General features: G+C 37.4%; 1 protein-coding gene across 1 annotated transcript; it reads right to left on the bottom strand.

Moving 5' to 3' along the window:
• Positions 1 to 12,465: 12,465 nt before the first annotated feature.
• On the bottom strand, positions 12,466 to 18,578 carry LOC104602967 (homocysteine S-methyltransferase 1-like). The gene is made up of 7 exons (XM_010266846.3): positions 18,067 to 18,578; positions 17,816 to 17,872; positions 17,353 to 17,558; positions 17,065 to 17,194; positions 14,379 to 14,582; positions 14,216 to 14,287; positions 12,466 to 12,784 (listed from the first exon to the last, which is right to left on the bottom strand). Exons 1-7 carry the CDS (start codon positions 18,256 to 18,258, stop codon positions 12,641 to 12,643), a joined length of 1,005 nt encoding a protein of 334 aa, XP_010265148.1. The 5' UTR covers positions 18,259 to 18,578; the 3' UTR covers positions 12,466 to 12,640.

Below are 18,578 nucleotides of genomic sequence, written 5' to 3'. Positions count from 1 at the left end.
CTTCACCCATACTAACCCACCTACCTTTATAAATACAAAAATGGTTGGGATGGCCCGCATATGCAAAATAATAAATTTTGAGAGAATAATCTCTCTCAAGACTGTCATGTGACAAAAATGAGTGAAGTCAGTCTGTATACCCGAAAATGCAAAAAATTGTAAATAAATGCAGAAAATTGAAAAAAAAACAAAAAATTATATAAAAATACAAAAAAAAACAAAAATTACGAAAAATACAATAAAATACTAAAAAATTATAGAAAATTCAGAACTTTTGTAGAAAAATCAGAAAATATGCAAAATAAATACCAGAAAATTGTAGGAAATGCATGAAAAATACCAAAAAATGCAAAACTTATGCAAAAAAGCACAAAAAATTGTAGAAAATGTAGAAAAATACCAACAATTACAAAAAATGCAGAAAATAACAAAACAATTGCAAAAAATGCATCACTTCTATAAAAGCGAAGTGCTTTTGCAAAAGTACTTTTATAAAAGTACTACAAAAGTGCTTTCATAAAATGATAAAAGTACTTTTGTAAAAGTGCTTTTGTAAAAGTTATTTTGCAAAAGTACTTTTATAAAAGTGTTTTCATAAAAGTACTTATATAAAAGTGCTTTTGTTTAAAAGTACTTTTATAAAAGTACTTAAAAGTACTTTTATGTTTTCATAAAAGTGTTTTCATAAAAATACTTTAATAAAAGTGATTTCATGTAAAAGTACTTTCATTAAAGTACCTTTATAAAAGCGGTTTTATGCTTTCATAAAAGTCATTTTCATAAAATTACTTTATAACATTGCTTTTGTATAAGATTGCATGTGAACACGAAAGTTAATAAAATCTATTTTATTTCACCTTTATTCTCAAAATGAAATGTGGCATAGTGGTTTAGAAGTGTAACGAGATGTTGGTACGCTATGAGGCTTGATTTTGAATCCTTACAACTTCCAATTTTTGAGATTTGGCGAGTATAGGTAGAGTTGACTTTGACCCAATCCATCTTGACCCATGCAACCCAACCCATCCTGACCCTAATGGGTACCCTCGACCCAACCCACCCTAACCCTTTTTCCACTAGCCCTAATGGGTTGCTCGACCCATATTGACCCATTGGGGTCAAGATTGCCAGCCCTACTTTTAGATGACCAAAATCATTCATATCCTGTCATACATTGGGTCCGGAATGTGGAGTACATGATACTTAGGCCCCGTCCGCTTTTCAATAATTTATTTACTTAAGTAAACACAGTTATCTGGGTAAGTTTTTCTTAGGAAATACTTATCCGGATAAGTGCATTTACCCATGTTCTTTTATTTCTAATGTAAATAAGGCAGTAGCCATTTTAGCCATAAAAGTCCATTATTAAAAAGGGCATTTTTGTCCTATTCAAGTGTTGGCAATTTTCCCCTAGGTGGGAAAGATATTTATCCACCTAGGAGATGGGCATTATTTACCCAGGTAAGTGATACCTAGAAAAAAGTTTTTTCATGGTCCCCACATAAATCTTAAAAAAGAACATAGAGTTCTTCGTCAATGCGAATCAAAATCCCATTTACCAACTTTACCCTCTCAAAAAGAATGCCACGCCCCTTAAAGGTAATGGCACTGTTGATATGTAAAATAAAAAATCGTAAATTTAAATCTGTCATTCAATTCGGTGGATAGATTGGACAAATCTTTGATTAGGATTACAAAGAATCCCGTTTAAAAGGAAATGAGTATAAGGCCTGATTGATCAACCAAATTTGGAGATCATGGTTGGTTAAATGAATTAAAAGCTTCATGGGCCCACCTCCTTTGCCAAGTGGCACTTGACTATAAATCATTAGAAGGGAAATCCAATCCATTCCCTTAATAAATGAGGATCACAAATTGATCACCGAATCATGATCGGTGGGTCCCATGTCAAATGGCCAAATAAATGGCAAGCATGAAAGTTCAAATTAATTTGAATTTATTGGGTGGACTCTATAAATGCCATTATAAATTGAGTAGAGAACACAAAAGCAACCCCCTTTGGAGCTCCCATTTGGGTCCTCCAATTGGCTTTTCCTTCAACTCCTCATTAGAAACATTTCTTGCAAGAAGAAGAAGAAGAAAAGGGCTTCACCGGATGAGCTAAATTGCTGCAACTTTCAACTCAAGATTTCAAGTCATTAAGCTGTTAATACAAGAAAATTTTCATCAAATCACCACAATTGAAGGATCTCCTTTAGCTGGAGGTTGGTGTTGCGGCTCACGCTCAAATCAACAATTGATTGTGAACAAAAGCTTTGTTCACATACAATTGATCACTGCAAGTTCTTTCTACAACTACAAGTTATCAATCTTTTCGGATCGTGTTTGTGACAAGTTACAAGTACAAGTTCGGGTTGTGTTCATGACAAGAGAATCAGAGGGTTTTCTTTGCAAAAAAAAAAAGAAAAGAGTTTGTATTCTACTTACATCTCTGCAAAAAAAAATAAATTTATTTGAATTTGTCTGCACTAATTTTTGTGCTCCAAATTTAGTGCGAAATTTGTGTCGACAAGCACGACTGGTCTGCGGCCTACAAGCTGAGTTGAGCCATGCTTCTCTCCCTTGAGATACTTTAGGGGTCAGTTCGGCTCAAGCCCATGGCCTGGGCCCGCGTAGGCCTGTGCCATGCCATGTTGTGTTGCGGGCCGAAATGGTTTGTGGGTTGAGCTTTGGGCTAGGCTGGGCTGTGGATTAGGCCAAGCCATACTTTTTAAAAATTAAAAAATAATGAAAATTTTAACATAAATTAAAAAAAGATAAAAATTAAAAAAATATTTTAAAATTTTATTTTATACGAATTTTGATGTATACAATTATATATATAAACAATTGTTTAAAAAAATATTGGGACGTGCTGACCCATGGACTTGAAACCCTAGGTTTGACACGATGGCACGACCCATATGATTGTGCCAGACTCGACATGGCCCATAGTCCGTTGTGTCAAGTTGCCTCAAAATCATGTCGCACAGAATGACCCGTGTATGACTTGGGATATTTGGGGGTTGATCCAATGCGATCTACGGCCCAAACCCATGCAGGCCTGTGTCGTGCCACGGACTGAGTTAAGCCATATTTTTTAAAAATTTTAACATAAATGAAATAATAAATAAAAAATAATAACCCCAAACCTCCTGATACGACCATGCAGTCCGTCGTGCCATGCCACTTGCAGCACAGCCTGATTTACACCACTAATGATACTTGACTTGATGTCTCAAAATTTTTGTCCATTTGTTATTGGGCCATTGAACTAATTATTATAGTGTCTAGCCCATAGACCAAGATAAACCCTATAAATTATCCATTTATTGTAGTGTCTAGCCAATCATTCTCTCCATTTGTTATTTGTCCATTCTGAGCTTAATGGTTTATTGATAGATTTACTACAAGGAAAATCATTTATAATATTTAAAAAATCAATTATTTATAATTTTCAGAATTTTAGTAATGGTCATGACTACTTTTATTTTCGATCATTCTGAAATTAAATAAAAACTAATAATCTGGGGTAGAGGCTCCTATTACATCAGCTAGAGGAAGTAGACATAATCCCGGAGCCCGGACTCCGGCGGGGGTGAGTCAAAAAATTTAAGGGTTCATTTGGTTCGTGGCCAGGATCAGAATTGGAATTGGAATCGGAATTACCAATCCCTGGTGCTTATTTGGTTCAATCAGGAATCAAAATCAGATTCTGAACATTGTTATTTGGTTCAACTATAAGTAGGAATAGGAATCAGCTTAAATTTCCAACTTTGACCCTGTTAAAACAATTTCAATGGTATCGGGGAAGAAACAGAGTAATCCGGAAGAAGAAGAAAAAGAAGAAGAAGAAAGGACCCACTTACAATTATCGATAATTTTAAGAAGGGATTCGATAAAATTGTCAGAGATATTCAAGATCTCGGAGCTTGGATAAACACCCAATCGAGTTTGGGAGAGATTTTAAGCTGGTTTGAGTGAACATTTGACACCACAATGTTCAACAATCTTGCTGTTTAATGACTGGAATGCTCTGTTAACATTGCAAAAAAAATTAAATAAATTAAATTTATGAATAAAACAAGATAACTGAGGAAGAGGCATGTTTAGAAGATTTTCTGTTTATATACATGCTTGGATTTACATTAAAATACAACAAAGAAATAAAATAATATTATTGGATGACCTGTAGAGTGTATGAAGCCGAGAGGAAAGAATAATTTTAGAAGTAGAAGAACCAGAAGCCATACAATTTGAGACTCATTTACTGCATTTAGATTTGATATGTGGAGATAAAAAGAACTCCAAGAGCTAAGCAAAATAGAAACCAAGAGGTTAATAAAAAATTGTAGATAGCAGAAATATCTAGATTGCTGATAGTGGTGAGGTTCAGAGACGGATTGGGGATAGACTCCATAGACATGTCATTGAGATTGATGACCTGAAACTTCTCTTCCTTGATGAATTTCCTTGGTCCGTCGATTTCCTTAAGTCCATTCTCACATAGTGTTTGTACATCATGCTTCTACTTTCTGGTTTCTGATATTTACAGAACTCTAGAAATTGAAGAGATAGGATTGGCAGCGGCAACGGTGGTGGCTGATTTGGAAGAAGAAGAAGAAGAAGAAGAAGAAGAAGGACGAGGAGGACGAGGACGAGGATGAGGAGAGGAGAGGACGAAGGATTGTTGACGACAGTCTTAACTCATCAAAGATGGGGTTGGTTGACGGTTGTCTTACTTCATCGGAGATGGGATCGACGGCACTGCAGCGAATAGTATGGAGGTTGAAGGAGTTGCTTACATACCTTCAAACTTGAATGGAGTAAGGGTTGGAATCGAATAGGGTGTTTTCTGTCAAAAAAATAAATAATTAAATAAATGGACCAGAATGGGAATCCCATTCCTTGGGATGGGTCGGGAATGGCCATTTCCCTACATGGGGGAATTCCATTCCAGCAAAAATGGGAATGGAATTCTCATTCCACTCAACCAAATTCCTTGGGATGGGGTCGGGAATGACCCATTCCGATTCTAATTCCAGGGTCCTATTCCCTCTAACCAAATGCACCCTAAATCTTTCTTTCGAAGTCCAATCCAGATTGGCCATGAAACCCGCACACTGATTTCCTTCTTTGTAGCAGTGGGTTATTTGGACCGTCCAATTCCTCTATAAAAGGTGATCAATTTCTTCCTTCATATTAGCAAATAGCAAGCCTCCATGGAAAGAGAATCCGAATGTTTTTGAATCCCAGGTTCCAAACTTGTGTGAGAGCCACTCTGACAGCCCATAGTTCTGCAATGTCGTTTGAGGCATTTCCAATGTAGGCGATAAATCCTCCTTTCCATTTGCCCAAATGGTCACGAAACACTCCTCCGCAGCAGCGTTGCCATTGCTTCTTTTTGCTGCACCATCAATACGTGTTGGTCTTGATACAAGCTTCTTCTGGCGGTTTCTATCTGATTTCCTTCCAGCATCTACTCACAGGAGTGTTCTCAATGCAATTGTTAGACATTAGGGTAAAATACAAAAATCTCCTCTGAAGTTTCTGACAATAATAAAAACCTTTCCTATAGTTTCATTTTAACAAAAACCTCCTCTCTATTTTTGAAAAATTCAACAAATACCTCCCTTCCCTCAATGATCAAGACGGAAAACGTTAAAGAAATTATTATTTTTTTCAAATACCTATTTTACCCATCTCTCTATGATCCACTCGAACACTGTTCATCTTCTTCCTTACACGCATTGCGGTGCACTCCCCCCTCTAGAAGATTGCAATAGACCTCTCCATCAAGCACTCCACTTACCTCCTCACAACAATAAGAGATTCATCGAAATCCAAAAAGGCTTCCCCTATTACCTTTTGAAAAGGACAATGGCATCGTTGGTTCTTGGAGACCGAAATCCAAAAAAAATCAGTTCTAGGTACATGTCCCCTTCCACTTCCACCTCTTCTATTTCCTCCTCTTCTTCTAGACGATGCCCACCTCCTCTTATTTCAAGGCCCACGTGCCCACTACCTTGACAACTGCTTCAACACCATTGCTACACTGGAGTGGAGGAGGACAATGCCATTGAGAGGGAAGATTGATGGTCCTATAGGAATAGATCAGATGGAAAACTCAAAACCCATTGATCAGCAACGTTGGCTGGACAGAACTAGAATGGCAAATCCTTTAACAAGAAGTTTAGATTACACTATTGACAAGAAAAAACTCATTGGATCTGGAACCGTGGTTCGTGCATTGCAGCAATCAATGATTGATGAAGGTAGGAGGGCATCGTTTGATGGTAGATTACATCGGGATTCAAGCATTGTCGACTTTGTAAAGACTATTCAGCATACAATGGATGCCAATTCCACAAACCTCCCGTTGAGGTTTGTAACCGCATGTTTTTTTTTTCAAAATTACGGGGGGTTTGTTAAATTAAAATCATAGTTCATTCTTTTCTCGGCAATCTTTCTCTGACTCTCCTTTTGTTTTCATTCCAATATTCTATTTCCAGTTGAATCTGGTCCTTTAAGACCTTGAGTTGATTCTTTTTCTGGGAGGAGAACAAAGGTGCATTCTTGGTCTTGAATTTTTTCTTTTGATTTGTCTAGTAGAAATTTGTTTTTCGAGAGTTTGGTTTAGGGTCTTTGCATCCCTTTTTTTCCCTTGCAAAGTTTGTATTATACAGATGAGTTACTTTTCTTGTACGAGTCCTTAGGGAAAGGACGCAAGAAAAATTGAAGACAGTAACAACGTTTGATCTCGCTCTCGTCATTTCCGTAGTTCTTCAGGTCACTCTCTATTCCTTTATTTCTCTTTGTCTATTCAAACCTTCTGTTGATCTCCTTACTACTGCTTTGGCTTATAGGAACCAGTTTGTAATGGATGCCAATTTCAAAAACGAGTCATCAGTTCCCACCGATCTCACTACATCTAATGCTGAGAGTGTCTCCTCTGGCAGAACTTCTAGAGTATGGGAGCACAATGGGGTTTCTCAAGCTCGGATTGGGCCTCATGGAATCAGTGCCCCTGCTAGGTTTTGGCAGGAAACAAATAGCCGGTGGCGGCATTTACAAGACCCTGGTTTGCCATTGTTGATGAACACTAGTTCAAGGATGACTGCTCCACCAAAACTTATTTCATCCATGGTTGGGTTGCATCATCTTTCGTGATGAGGAGGAACAAAGTGGCTCATGGGGAAGCCACGAAAGAGAAAAGAAGAAGAGGGAGAGCAAGAGGAGACGTAGAGATGCCATTGATGAATATTGAAGAATGATAGAGAGAGAGGGGAATGACGAATAGTGTTATTCTGTGTTGGTGGAGAGAGAGAGAGAGAGAATCAGAGGGAAATTCAAGAAGAGGGAAGGTTGGAGGGGGGAGTGCACCGCCATTCTGTCATTGTGTGTTGTGAGGAAGAAGATGAACAGTGTTCCAGATGCACATTAATTCGTAAAAGGGTAAAATAGGTATTTTGAGAAAAAAATATCAATCTCTTTAACGTTTTCCGTCTTGGTCATTGACAGAAGGGAGGTATTTGTTGAATTTTTCAAAAATAAAGAGACGATTTTTGCTAAAATAAAACTATAGGGGAGGTTTTTATGATTGTAAAAAACTTTAGGGGAGATTTTTATATTTTACCCTAGACATTAAAGCAGATATATAACCGTGGGCATAAGATTTTGCCATTTGAACGAGGCCTACAGGGTTCGGGCCCGAGTTGTTGAAAATTTTCCTGTTTCGGGCGTTCCAAATGGCCCATAAGAAATATGGCAAAAGTAGCTCAGGTCTGTATTCTTTAACCAGCTTTTGAAAGGTAGGGAGGGTTCTTGAATTATTTTCCCACATTTAATTGTGTGATGGTACGATTAATTTCTAAATAGATGGTCCAATGATTCGGTTTCTTGTGCGCGTAAAGCACAATTCAATGGGACCTCCAACCCTCTTTTTCCAAGAGTTTCTCTAACCGATAACTTACATAGATATAGAAGCCAAAGAAATATTTGATTCTGGATTAACACGGAATCGTCCAAATGTATTTGAAAATTGGGGACTGAGGGATGAGAGGATCTTTGTCTAAGAACTTATAGACCGATTTTGAAGAGACTTCACCATTTTTTATGTTTGGCCAGACCCAGTTGTTCTCTTTATTAGGATCACGGCTTAGGGGGATGGCCAAGATTTGGTCTTTGATGGCCTGGTGTCTGGTCATGAGTCATGAGTTTCAGCCTCTTTCTGGAGCATTTCAAAGAAACTGAACCAACTTAGCTGAATCTTCGGGTCAGCTCTCACAAACGGGCCCTATGTCTTTAGCTCCATGCCGAAATTTTATTCTACTCTTTCTTTTATTATATTAAGGCAATGTTTGGGAGTGCTTATTCAAATAAGCACTTATTTGCATTTGGCACCCAAATATTTCAAGTGTTTATTTTTTAAAATAAACACTTGTTTTATATTGTGTTTAGTAGTCTTTTTCTCTAATAAATACTTAAATAAACATTTATTACTTTTATAAAAGTATTTTCTTAAAAATGCTTTTGTAAAAATACTTTTACAAAAGTGCTTTTATAAAAATACGTTCATAAAGTGCTATCATAAAAGTACTTTTATAAAATTCAGCTAGGGATAATTTTATAAGTGGTATTTTAAAATTCAGCTAGGGGTAATTTTAGATGAAAAAAGTTGAATAAGTGCTTAAGCACTTAAAAAAAGATGAAAATTTGGGCTTAAAAAACCCTTATTTTTAAAATTATATATATATATATAATGGGTGCTTTCTCCATTCAGAAAACGGAATCTAACTCATGTGAGTAGATTTTGCATCTCACGTGCAAATATTTTATACGTGAAAAACAGAGCAAAGCATCAATTTCACTTTTGCCCTCCGACGTTCTTCCTTGATTTCACTTTTGGGTAGAGCATCAATTTCACTTTTGAGCATCGCCAAACTCTCTCGGAGGGCAAAGGTCGCCAGAGAACGTCAACCTTCGAGTTTCCCTATCGTTTTCGGCGACCTTCGAGGATTTGCCCTCTTTGTTTTGCCCTCCGACAATCCTTGCACAGGAGAATGAATGACAAAGGAAAGCTACCTTGCATGCTTTGGAGAACGAACGAATGAACGACGAACGACAACCTTGGCCATTTCCGATGACCTTTGAGGATTTGCCCTCTTTGTTTTGCCCTCCGACGATCTTGACACTGTTTTCCATCTGACGATCCTTGCACAAGAGAACGAATGACGAAGGAAATCTACCTTGCATGCTTTGGTAACCTACTGTCATTGCTCGACTGGGATTAATCCGTCACTTGCATGCTTAAGGATTAATCTGTCTCTTTGTCAATGTTTGATTAATCTGATAGCCTGTCACTTGTAGGATTAATCTGATAGGCCATCACTTTCATGCTCGGTTGTGTTTGATTGCCTAGGTAAATAGATATAATAATAATTTCTAGCCATAATTATTTCTTCTCCTAGGCAGATGTATTTGCAATCTCTCTCTCTCTCTCTCTCTCTATATATATATTATCTTCTTATATGAACTTCTCGTTCTATTTTCTTCTGGTTTTCATTCTTGCTGCGTGGGGGTTCTTCTTGTACTGCCGTTTGGGTTCAGTGTTCTTCCGGTGTTTGTATGTTTCTACTTTATTTACATCAAACCAAGCTTTTTTGTACTGATATTGAACTATGTGTTGACTTGTTTTTTTTTGTGCTATAGGTTCTTGTAGTTGTTGTCTGGGTTCTTCTAATACTGCCGTTTGGGTTCTTGCTTCGGTTCTCCTAGTGTTTGTATGTCTATAAATTCTTTGTTTTTTCCCGTCTCATTTTTTATCTCAAGTATGTCTTTAGATTTCAGACTTATATTATATGGATAGGATGTGTTTCTATGCTGAGTTTTGGAATTAGGCTTTAGTAATGTTGGACACAGAATGCCTGCATATGAATGCCTTTTTTTGGAATTACTAGTTGTTGCCTGGGTTCTTCTGGTTGTTGCTTGGGTTCTTCTAGTACATGTGCTTTGGCATGTGATAGCAAGTATTTCAAGAAGACAACCAGTATATGGATTTCTCTGATATTTTTGGGTGATATCTAAGTAACTCCTCCCTTCCTATTGGCAACTGATTTCCACCACAACCGAACTCTTTTTTTTCTTTCCTTTTTAAGTGTTTTGAGGCTTGGTAAAGAGCTTTAATTTCTTTTCGTTTCCTCTTAGTATATGTACCCTCGTTAGCAGTTGGTAGCCTCTCGTTTTATAGGTCAGGATGCTAGGTACTCCAAACCCATTTTTCCCGGGTATATGAACTCCAGAGTCCAGGTACCTGTTCCAATCAACAATCTATTCTCCTCCCTTAATGTTTTTGTAAGTGCCTTGTACATTGTTGGGAAGTTCAACAAATTGGCTGTTTAGTTACAATGATTGGACTAAGTGCTAAAGTTAGGGAATTCCACTGATCCTTTTACAGAGATAACAGAAGTTACTTATGATGCTTGACACCCCTGTGGCCCTGCCACATAGACATTGGCTTAAAATACGATAATGGAATCAAATATTTAACTATAGTTGGTGTTTCAACAAACAGGTGTACCATTACTCCCGCAAGTAATCTGCTATGTGAGTATGTGTGCTTTTTTTGTTTACTGTGGATAGTAATCTCTTTCGAAGATGTACCAGAGAGATTTTAGGAATCTGAATGGTATGGGGAAGGAAGACTTGGTGACATTTGTCCAAGATTGTAAAGGCTGAGCACAAGAGCACTACAGTAAGTCAATGCTTTGAAAAGAGGGGTATGAATAGGTTGTGTGGAGTCTGATATTCAGGCATATTATATTAGATAGAGAATTGGAATAGTTTTCTGTTTTATTTTTAATATTGGAAGCACTGAAGGTGGATATTAATGAACTAAATGCAAGATTGTGTGGATGGGAACTTTTTCTGTTAAGCCGTTTTAGAAGGTGTTTACAAGAAGTTAGGTTGAAGGATCTTATATTAAGAGGGTATTGGGAAATCCAGTTCTTCCTACATTTGAGGCTGTTGCATGATTATTGTTCTTGAGTAGTATTTTGATGTTAGATTATTTGAAATCAAGGGGTTTCCGGCTTCCAAGTATTTGTTTGATGTATAAAGAAGTAAAGAACATGAGTAAGACATGAAGCACTTGTTCATTTGATGTAGTATGACAAAATTTATGTGGGATTTCTTCTTTTCTATGTTCAACACTTCAGAAGGCCGATCATTCTCAGTCAAGCAAGATATTATCAACCTCTCCAATATGAGGTGTGGTAAGAAACTCAAAGGAGAGAGAGAGAGAGGAGAGAGATTTTAACACCATATAAAGAGAGAAAGACACATTTTGTAAGATAAAGCAATGTCTAAAAGCATGCTAGTTGCAGAATTTTGCTCATTGATTGTGAACAGGTTGCTAGCATATACAGAATTAAAGGTGTAAACAGAAAGGTGTGGTTACAACTTGTGGGCAATGTTGGGTCTTTGTAATGGGGGATCTTAAATTGGATGTGGGGAGTGTCATTGTACTTAATTTTTGGTGAAGTTCGCTTGCTATTTGGTAAGAGCACTTCACAAAAGATTATATCTTCTTCTTTTTCCTATTAATGAAAGCAGTCCACCAGGAGTAAAATCTTCTCTATTTCCATGCAGAGCACTTTTCACTGCATGTATCAATTTATTTGGGAAGCTGATTGCCACATTTGGCTTTTTTGTATTTGCTTCTCTCTCTCCTTCATGTGTTCTTCACATGAGTACTAATAGTTGGTAAAGACTACCATACAAGACATGTGAGAGAAGGATAAGGAGGGAGAGGTTGGCCAGTGCTGCTTGCTTAGTGCTTCTTTCTGTTAAGTAATTCTCTGAACCAGTAGACATATATCTTTGGATACCTCTTAAGGGTTTTGAAGTCGATATAGACTATGCCAAACCTTGTTGTAAACCCTGATCTCCATTCAAAAATGCAATGAATTTTAGTGAAGACAAATACAGGTTCAATAGTTAACTAAACTCATAACCTTAAGAGCTCTGCATTTTGCCATCATCTATAAAGAATTACCCTTGACTAACTGCATATGTGGTCAACTGAACGCAGGGGCCTCTCCGCTAGTTTTACCTTTAGGTACTACCGAACATGAGCTAAAACGGATGAAGTCTAACTGGTTTCGAGCATTGGATTGCTGTGTATTTTCTAATTTCAGTCTTAAATAATGAATACTCCTAGTATATTAAAAAAATGGCTTAAATGAACCTAACCCGACTTGGACAAACACATGGCTGCCAAGCTGGCAAGGCCAAAAGGCTCAGCTCCAATCCACCATTCATTGTCAGTCTTTCTGCAAGCTTATACATACAAATTCATGCAATACCGAAAAATAGACTCTCGTTTGTTTGCCTTGAAAGAAAGGCCAAAACGACGATAGCACTTTTCGCTAGAGCCTAGAGGGTTGAGGGTTGTAGCCAAACACATGAACCAAAGCAAATTATAAAATTGGCAAGGAATGTACATCACAAAGACATGAAAAGTACTTCTACCATAAATTAAATAAAAAAAAGAAAAAGACATGTAAGGTCCTAATTACCGAGTACCCTCTTCTTTTTTGGCTACTGGACTGAGAACCCTCTTAAAACGAAACATTGGAACTCAGGATGCTTCTTTAAAAGCCCTTGAGATTGCTCGAATGGTGGAAGGTGTTGTTCGACAACATCCTCCGATGAGTTTGGCTCCTGCATCACGCCATCTTGTTGCAAATATTTCAAAATTTTCGTCATCAAAGCACTTCGAAGGCTGTCAACCCAAATCAAGAAGAGGCGAATCAATTACAAGGAAATTGATCTGATAATAATAAGAAAGTGATCTAATCAATGTGAACAGGTTGAATAAATGCATCAGCCCAAAGGACTTTGCTGAAGTGGAAAAATTAAACTACCTAGGTTCTTCAAGGCATGATGTGCGCAGTATGCCAGATGAAGCAAGGCACAACTTTTCAAAAGCATAAAAATAAAGAACTTAAAAATTAATAATATGCAAATCTGGAGTCTATCAAATAAAAAGCACATAAACCTCCATAATGGCATAATGTGATGATCCATAGCTATATATCTTATAAAAACATTGACAATTCAATATCTATAGAACACCATGATCCAAATACATAGAAGAATGTACGAATCCATGAAAGCATAAAGAATGCCAACATCAAATTTCAAAGTTACATGGTAACTATAGAATAAGGCCTGAAGCTTGGGGACTTCACGGAGGTGGAGGGTTGATAGACCTGAAGTTGGAGAATGGTCCCTTGTGTCGAGGCAAAACAATCCCAAAATATTTTGTATATACAGGAGAATCGATTTTGTGAAACCCAAAATATTTTACGTCTATCTAGAAGTTGATAATAGACCATTATAAAGGTGTGAAACGCTTTAAAAATAAGGCCCAGTTTGGTTGCAGTTCAAATTTCATTTGCAATGGTGTAAATGCATGGGAATGCAAATAGGCTGAGTGTAAATTCTGGTCTACTATTGCTAATTTGACCTTATCTTCTTTGATTGTGAAAAGTAAAATAGGAAGGAAATTGATATGGTCTACCTTACATGAAAGAAAATGGAGGGAGGATAAGGGTTATTTGTTTGGGAGTGAGGTAAGAAGAAAGATAATGTTGTCCCCACTTTACTTGAGATAGAATTAAGGTTGGAGGAAGGTGGTGCAAATTTTGTATCAGTTTTTTGAGATGCAAAATTTGAACTGCTAGTGAGTGCAAATGCAACAAAAAAGATACAAATTCTGTATCATGAAGGAGTACGAACCATAGTTACAAACAAATAGATGCAAAACTTAACTGGGTACAAAATTTGTATCTGGTTCAGATTTGCACTGCAACCAAATGCAGTCTTAAGTAACAAAAGGGATTACAAAAAGTGTGCTTCGGTTGCCTTGTGCTTCAACCTAGGCATGTTCCTTTTGAAAGCGCCATGCCTGGGTCAAGCAAGGTATATTGCCTTATGCATCCACCTATGTGGCTAGGCACAAACATTGGTACAAATCATGAGTAGGTTTCACTCCAAGAAAATAAACCATCAAGAGTGATAACAAGAAAACACGTGCTACTTTTAATATGCTTCCAGTGAGTAAAGGGTAATATTCAAGAGCAAAACATGGTAAATTTGTTCTGGAACAAATAAGAAAGTAACAGATGTCATAGCTCAATCTTACACTTACCAGCCATCTCTTTGTTCTTCCATCCCATACCTCTCCACTATTGGGATAAACAATTATGGCCTTTTCAGTTGACTGGGCAGAAGAAGAAGAAAGTATAGCTCAAAACACTGATTATATAACAATATGGATAAAAATTATTATAACGGGAATCCTGTTTGCTTACCTCCCTAAACTTGCAGATGAGATTTTCTACAAAATGGGGTGGTGTGCAATTTATTCCAACAGCATTCACTCTCTTACTCGTGTTTATTATATCAAGACACTCCTTAAAGCTCTCTCCTGATGGAGCATGTTCACCATCTACAGAGCTGAAGCAGATCCAACATGGAATTTGGACATTCTCTTCATCAAGCAGCTCAGCACAGGCCTGTATGTAGCTTTTCAGAAGCTAGGATAATAAAAAGCGAAACAACTTTTGAAGAGTCTATGTTTTTTTGGAAACTAAGGGTCCATTTTGTTCGCAGTCGGAATTGGAATCAGAATGGTCTATTCCCATAGTTTGTTTGGTTCAGACAGGAATGGAAATGGGAATTGGAATAAGCAGGAATGGGATTTCATTCTCAAGGGAGGGGTAGGGAATGGTGCCATTACAGCAGGAATGGGAATGGGATTCCGACTCCACTCAACCAAACAGTTAGAATCGGAATAGCCCATTCCAATTTTGATTCCAGACCCCTATTCCCGCGAACAAAATGGGGCCTAAGAGTTAATATGATGTATTGCTTTTTCTTTCCATTGTTGATAATTAACAAAGATCAAACATGATTTTTTAATGACAATAATAAGAATTACAAAGATGAAATACCATAACAACATGGACCCATTTGAAAAAAATTCTATAAAAAACTGATATATTTTTCAGATTTAGAAAGATAAACTACTTTTCTGAGCCAAAGGCATAACAAATTAATTCCTATGCGTACAGTTAGAAACCATCATCATACTAGTCCAAATTATGTGTTGTCAACTTATGAATCCTGTTCCTGAATTAAGTGTAGATCTCTAATATTAATGGTTCAGTTTCTATGCGTACAGTTAGAAACCATCATCATACTAGTCCAAATTATGTGTTGTCAACTGATGAATCCTGTTCCTGAATTAAGTGTAGATCTCTAATATTAATGGTTCAGTTTTTTTTACTGGTGGAATAATATTAATGATTCTGGGACCTGCAACTTAGCGCTGATATAAATCATATATCACCAAGAAAAAACAAAATTGAGCTATTATAATGTGTGAGGTACACCATACATGTGGTGAAGAAACCATCTAGGCATCCACACCACATTTTTGAAAAAAAAAATTATGCCACTTAACATTAGCAATCCCAAAGGATAAAAGGGTTCTATAGTGAATGGCCAAATATTTCCAAGCATCCACCTGCTTGCTACACTGGAAAAGCTACCTTAACTGTGAGGGGAGAAACCAGGAACAGTCTACATAACAATGTCCATCCCAACAAAGCACATTTACATGCCATTTTGGAGTAGGTCATCAACCCCTGGAAAAGACCCTATCCCATGGAAAGACAACAATTTTTATAATACCCCATTTTACTAAGGCTCAGTTTGGAAAGAGTGCAAATACATACAAAATACAAGGTTTTGCACTCTACATATTTGTATCTGTACTCCTTCCAAACTGAGCCTAAAGTGAAAAGTATCTGTGAATTTTTGTTACTATGGACCTGGTTCAGGTAAGCAATGCTTACTATGAAAGAAAAATATTTCTATTAATATCACTTTTGATTTTGAAAGAACTCTGTCAAACAACTTAATCCAAAATTTAGCACTAAAATGGCTCCAATAAATATTTATAAGGTTCTACCACAAAACTATACTGAGAGTCAGAGACAGAGCAAAGTGGTGTGGTCTTCAGAGCTTATAAACTGGATCAGTTACAGCTCAAAAGACTTGATACACAGGAGACTGAATTGAGAAAGGGCACTAATCAAAAATATGAAAATGCATGGGCTAGGTTCAATGTTCCCAAGCTTTTTTTTTTTTTTCGGGGGGGGTGGGGGGGGGAGGGGGCGGTATTTCATAATTATTACATGCACACACCAGAAGCTACTAATGAACAGCACTGATGGGATTAAAGATGGAATATGGAGAACCAAAGTATGGATAAGCATACTATATCTTCTCTGGCAGTTTTTAGCAACAAGAATGAATGATTGATGAGAATTTCCATCAGTAAAGCCAATCCACAATAGAAAATATAAAGAAAATGTTTTCTCCATCTATTACTACTCCATTATAGCAACAAGCATTTGATAACACCCTTTATTTCTGGCACTATAAAGGGGTATATTTAAAAAAGGAGTTAAAATGTGGTCATCTCATTTATGTCTAAAGATTATCAATAGAAAATATCAGGCATTAGTCTGTAACAGTACAGAACAGAACTGCCGAACAAAATTTCCACTTGTTTCTTCTATCGGGTCATTTAAAAGTGCACTCTCCGTCACATTTTGTGCTTGTTACCAAATAGAAAAGTTGTTTATCATCAGCCACATGAAGATCAAATATATTAATAAATCAGAAAGTGCTCCAAGTATCTTTTCTATTAAGAAAACTTCTTACAGAAAACCAAGGTTGTAAATATACCATCAGAACAAAGGTGGTAAAACCACGGATTAAGAAAATAAAACAGTTCCTCGGTAACTATGGAAGAATGAAAGATCCATAGATAAGTCAAATAAATTGTAAATATAAATTATTCACACACCACTGGTATCTGTAATGACAAAAGAAATGCATACAAAACAGAGATTTCGAATGCAATTTTGGTCACCCACTAACATAACAAGGACAAATCTACAAAAATGAAATCTGCAAAGAACTCACCTGAGCTTCAATTTTGTTAGGTATGGTCTCAAAGGCTAGCAAATCTGGCCCTGCCTCTACAAGGACTTGTAATCTCCGTCTATGGAAATCCTTCAACTTGTCCATACTCACATCTGGTCCATAAGACCCACTGGATGGACCATATACAAACAAAACCGGAAAATGAGATGAATTTCCAATCAATCATATGTAATAATTCTGAGAGCATATTGAAGAAGCCATTTACATCGAAAAGAAAATAATATTAGTTTTAAAACCGAGATGTATCATCTAGAAAAATTCAAACACCTGTACTCTGAACCATCAGCAAGATAAGCACCATAGCTTCCGATAGACGCTGCCACCAAAGCCCGATTATAACCATGTTTGCCGTTCTTTTGCGCTATGTCCCAAAACTTGTCACGGGCTTCCACGGCCAATTTGACACTCTTTTGCAGTAAAGCCTCTCCTTGTTCAATGGATAGTCCTTTTGACAAAAATCCTGGGATTGTTGCCTGGAAAGCCGATCAGAAGCCAGAACAGAAAAAGGGTCTAGTTAAAAGATATCTATCTAACCCACGATAGAAGTCTAGTATAGCAGAGTAGAGATGTGTCAAAAAATGCTCATATTTGTAGAAATGGAAAACACCCAGAAAGACGATAACATCAAGGAATGTAGAATGTAGTATAACAAGTGTTGCTAAAACAAACAATAGATTGATTGGCATAATAAGATTAAAAGATGAACAACGACAAGGGTAGACACCCAAACCTGATACGAAGAAGTTACTAATATATCTGCACCGGCCTCGAGATATTCCAGGTGAACCTACACGTTAACAGAGCCTCTTCATGTTCAACCATTGCCGTTATAAGATAAGACATAATAAAACTCTATTATGCTTTATGCAACTAGGATGGGAGACATAAGTCAAGTTCCATATATTTGTCCATACACTGATTAATGCATAAAGAAGTGAACCCATGAAGAAAGAGAAAAAAAAAATGAAGAGAAGAGTAAACCCGTTGGACTAGTTCAGGGCTTTTGATCAAACAAAGAGCGCTCCACAGAGCATCATTAATGGAGGCACCATGCCTTTCAAGCTGCGTCGCAAATCCTCCGTCAACAATGGCGCATCCTCCTGCCTTTTCGATGAGATCATCTAACGACGTTGTGACCGCCTTTGCTTCTTCCTCACCCGTCCCCAGTCCCATCTCCTGAATCTCCTCCCTCTGCCTCTGTCTCTCTCTCCCGGGTCCCGGCTCGCGAGCGAGGCAATCGGCGATAAAAACGGATAAATGCAGAAAAAATGGAAATGGAGGCCAAAGTTTTAAAGCACGTGGAAGCAGAGGTCTGATGGCGCTGGCTGGAAACACGTCGGGTTGGGAGAGGAATATGAATCGGGACAGAAATGGGATTCAGGTTCAAAATAAACAAGTGCTTCTACTTTCCAAACCTCTCTCTACACCCCGACGGCCCGAATTTGGGGTTCGCATCTTCCCCCTACATACTTGCCCCCCCCCCCCCCAAAAAA

The sequence above is a fragment of the Nelumbo nucifera genome, chromosome 4, assembly GCF_055504915.1.
Source record: "Nelumbo nucifera cultivar China Antique chromosome 4, China Antique-T2T, whole genome shotgun sequence".
Classification (NCBI taxonomy): Eukaryota; Viridiplantae; Streptophyta; class Magnoliopsida; order Proteales; family Nelumbonaceae; genus Nelumbo; species Nelumbo nucifera.
This window is presented reverse-complemented; position numbering and strand designations above follow the sequence as displayed.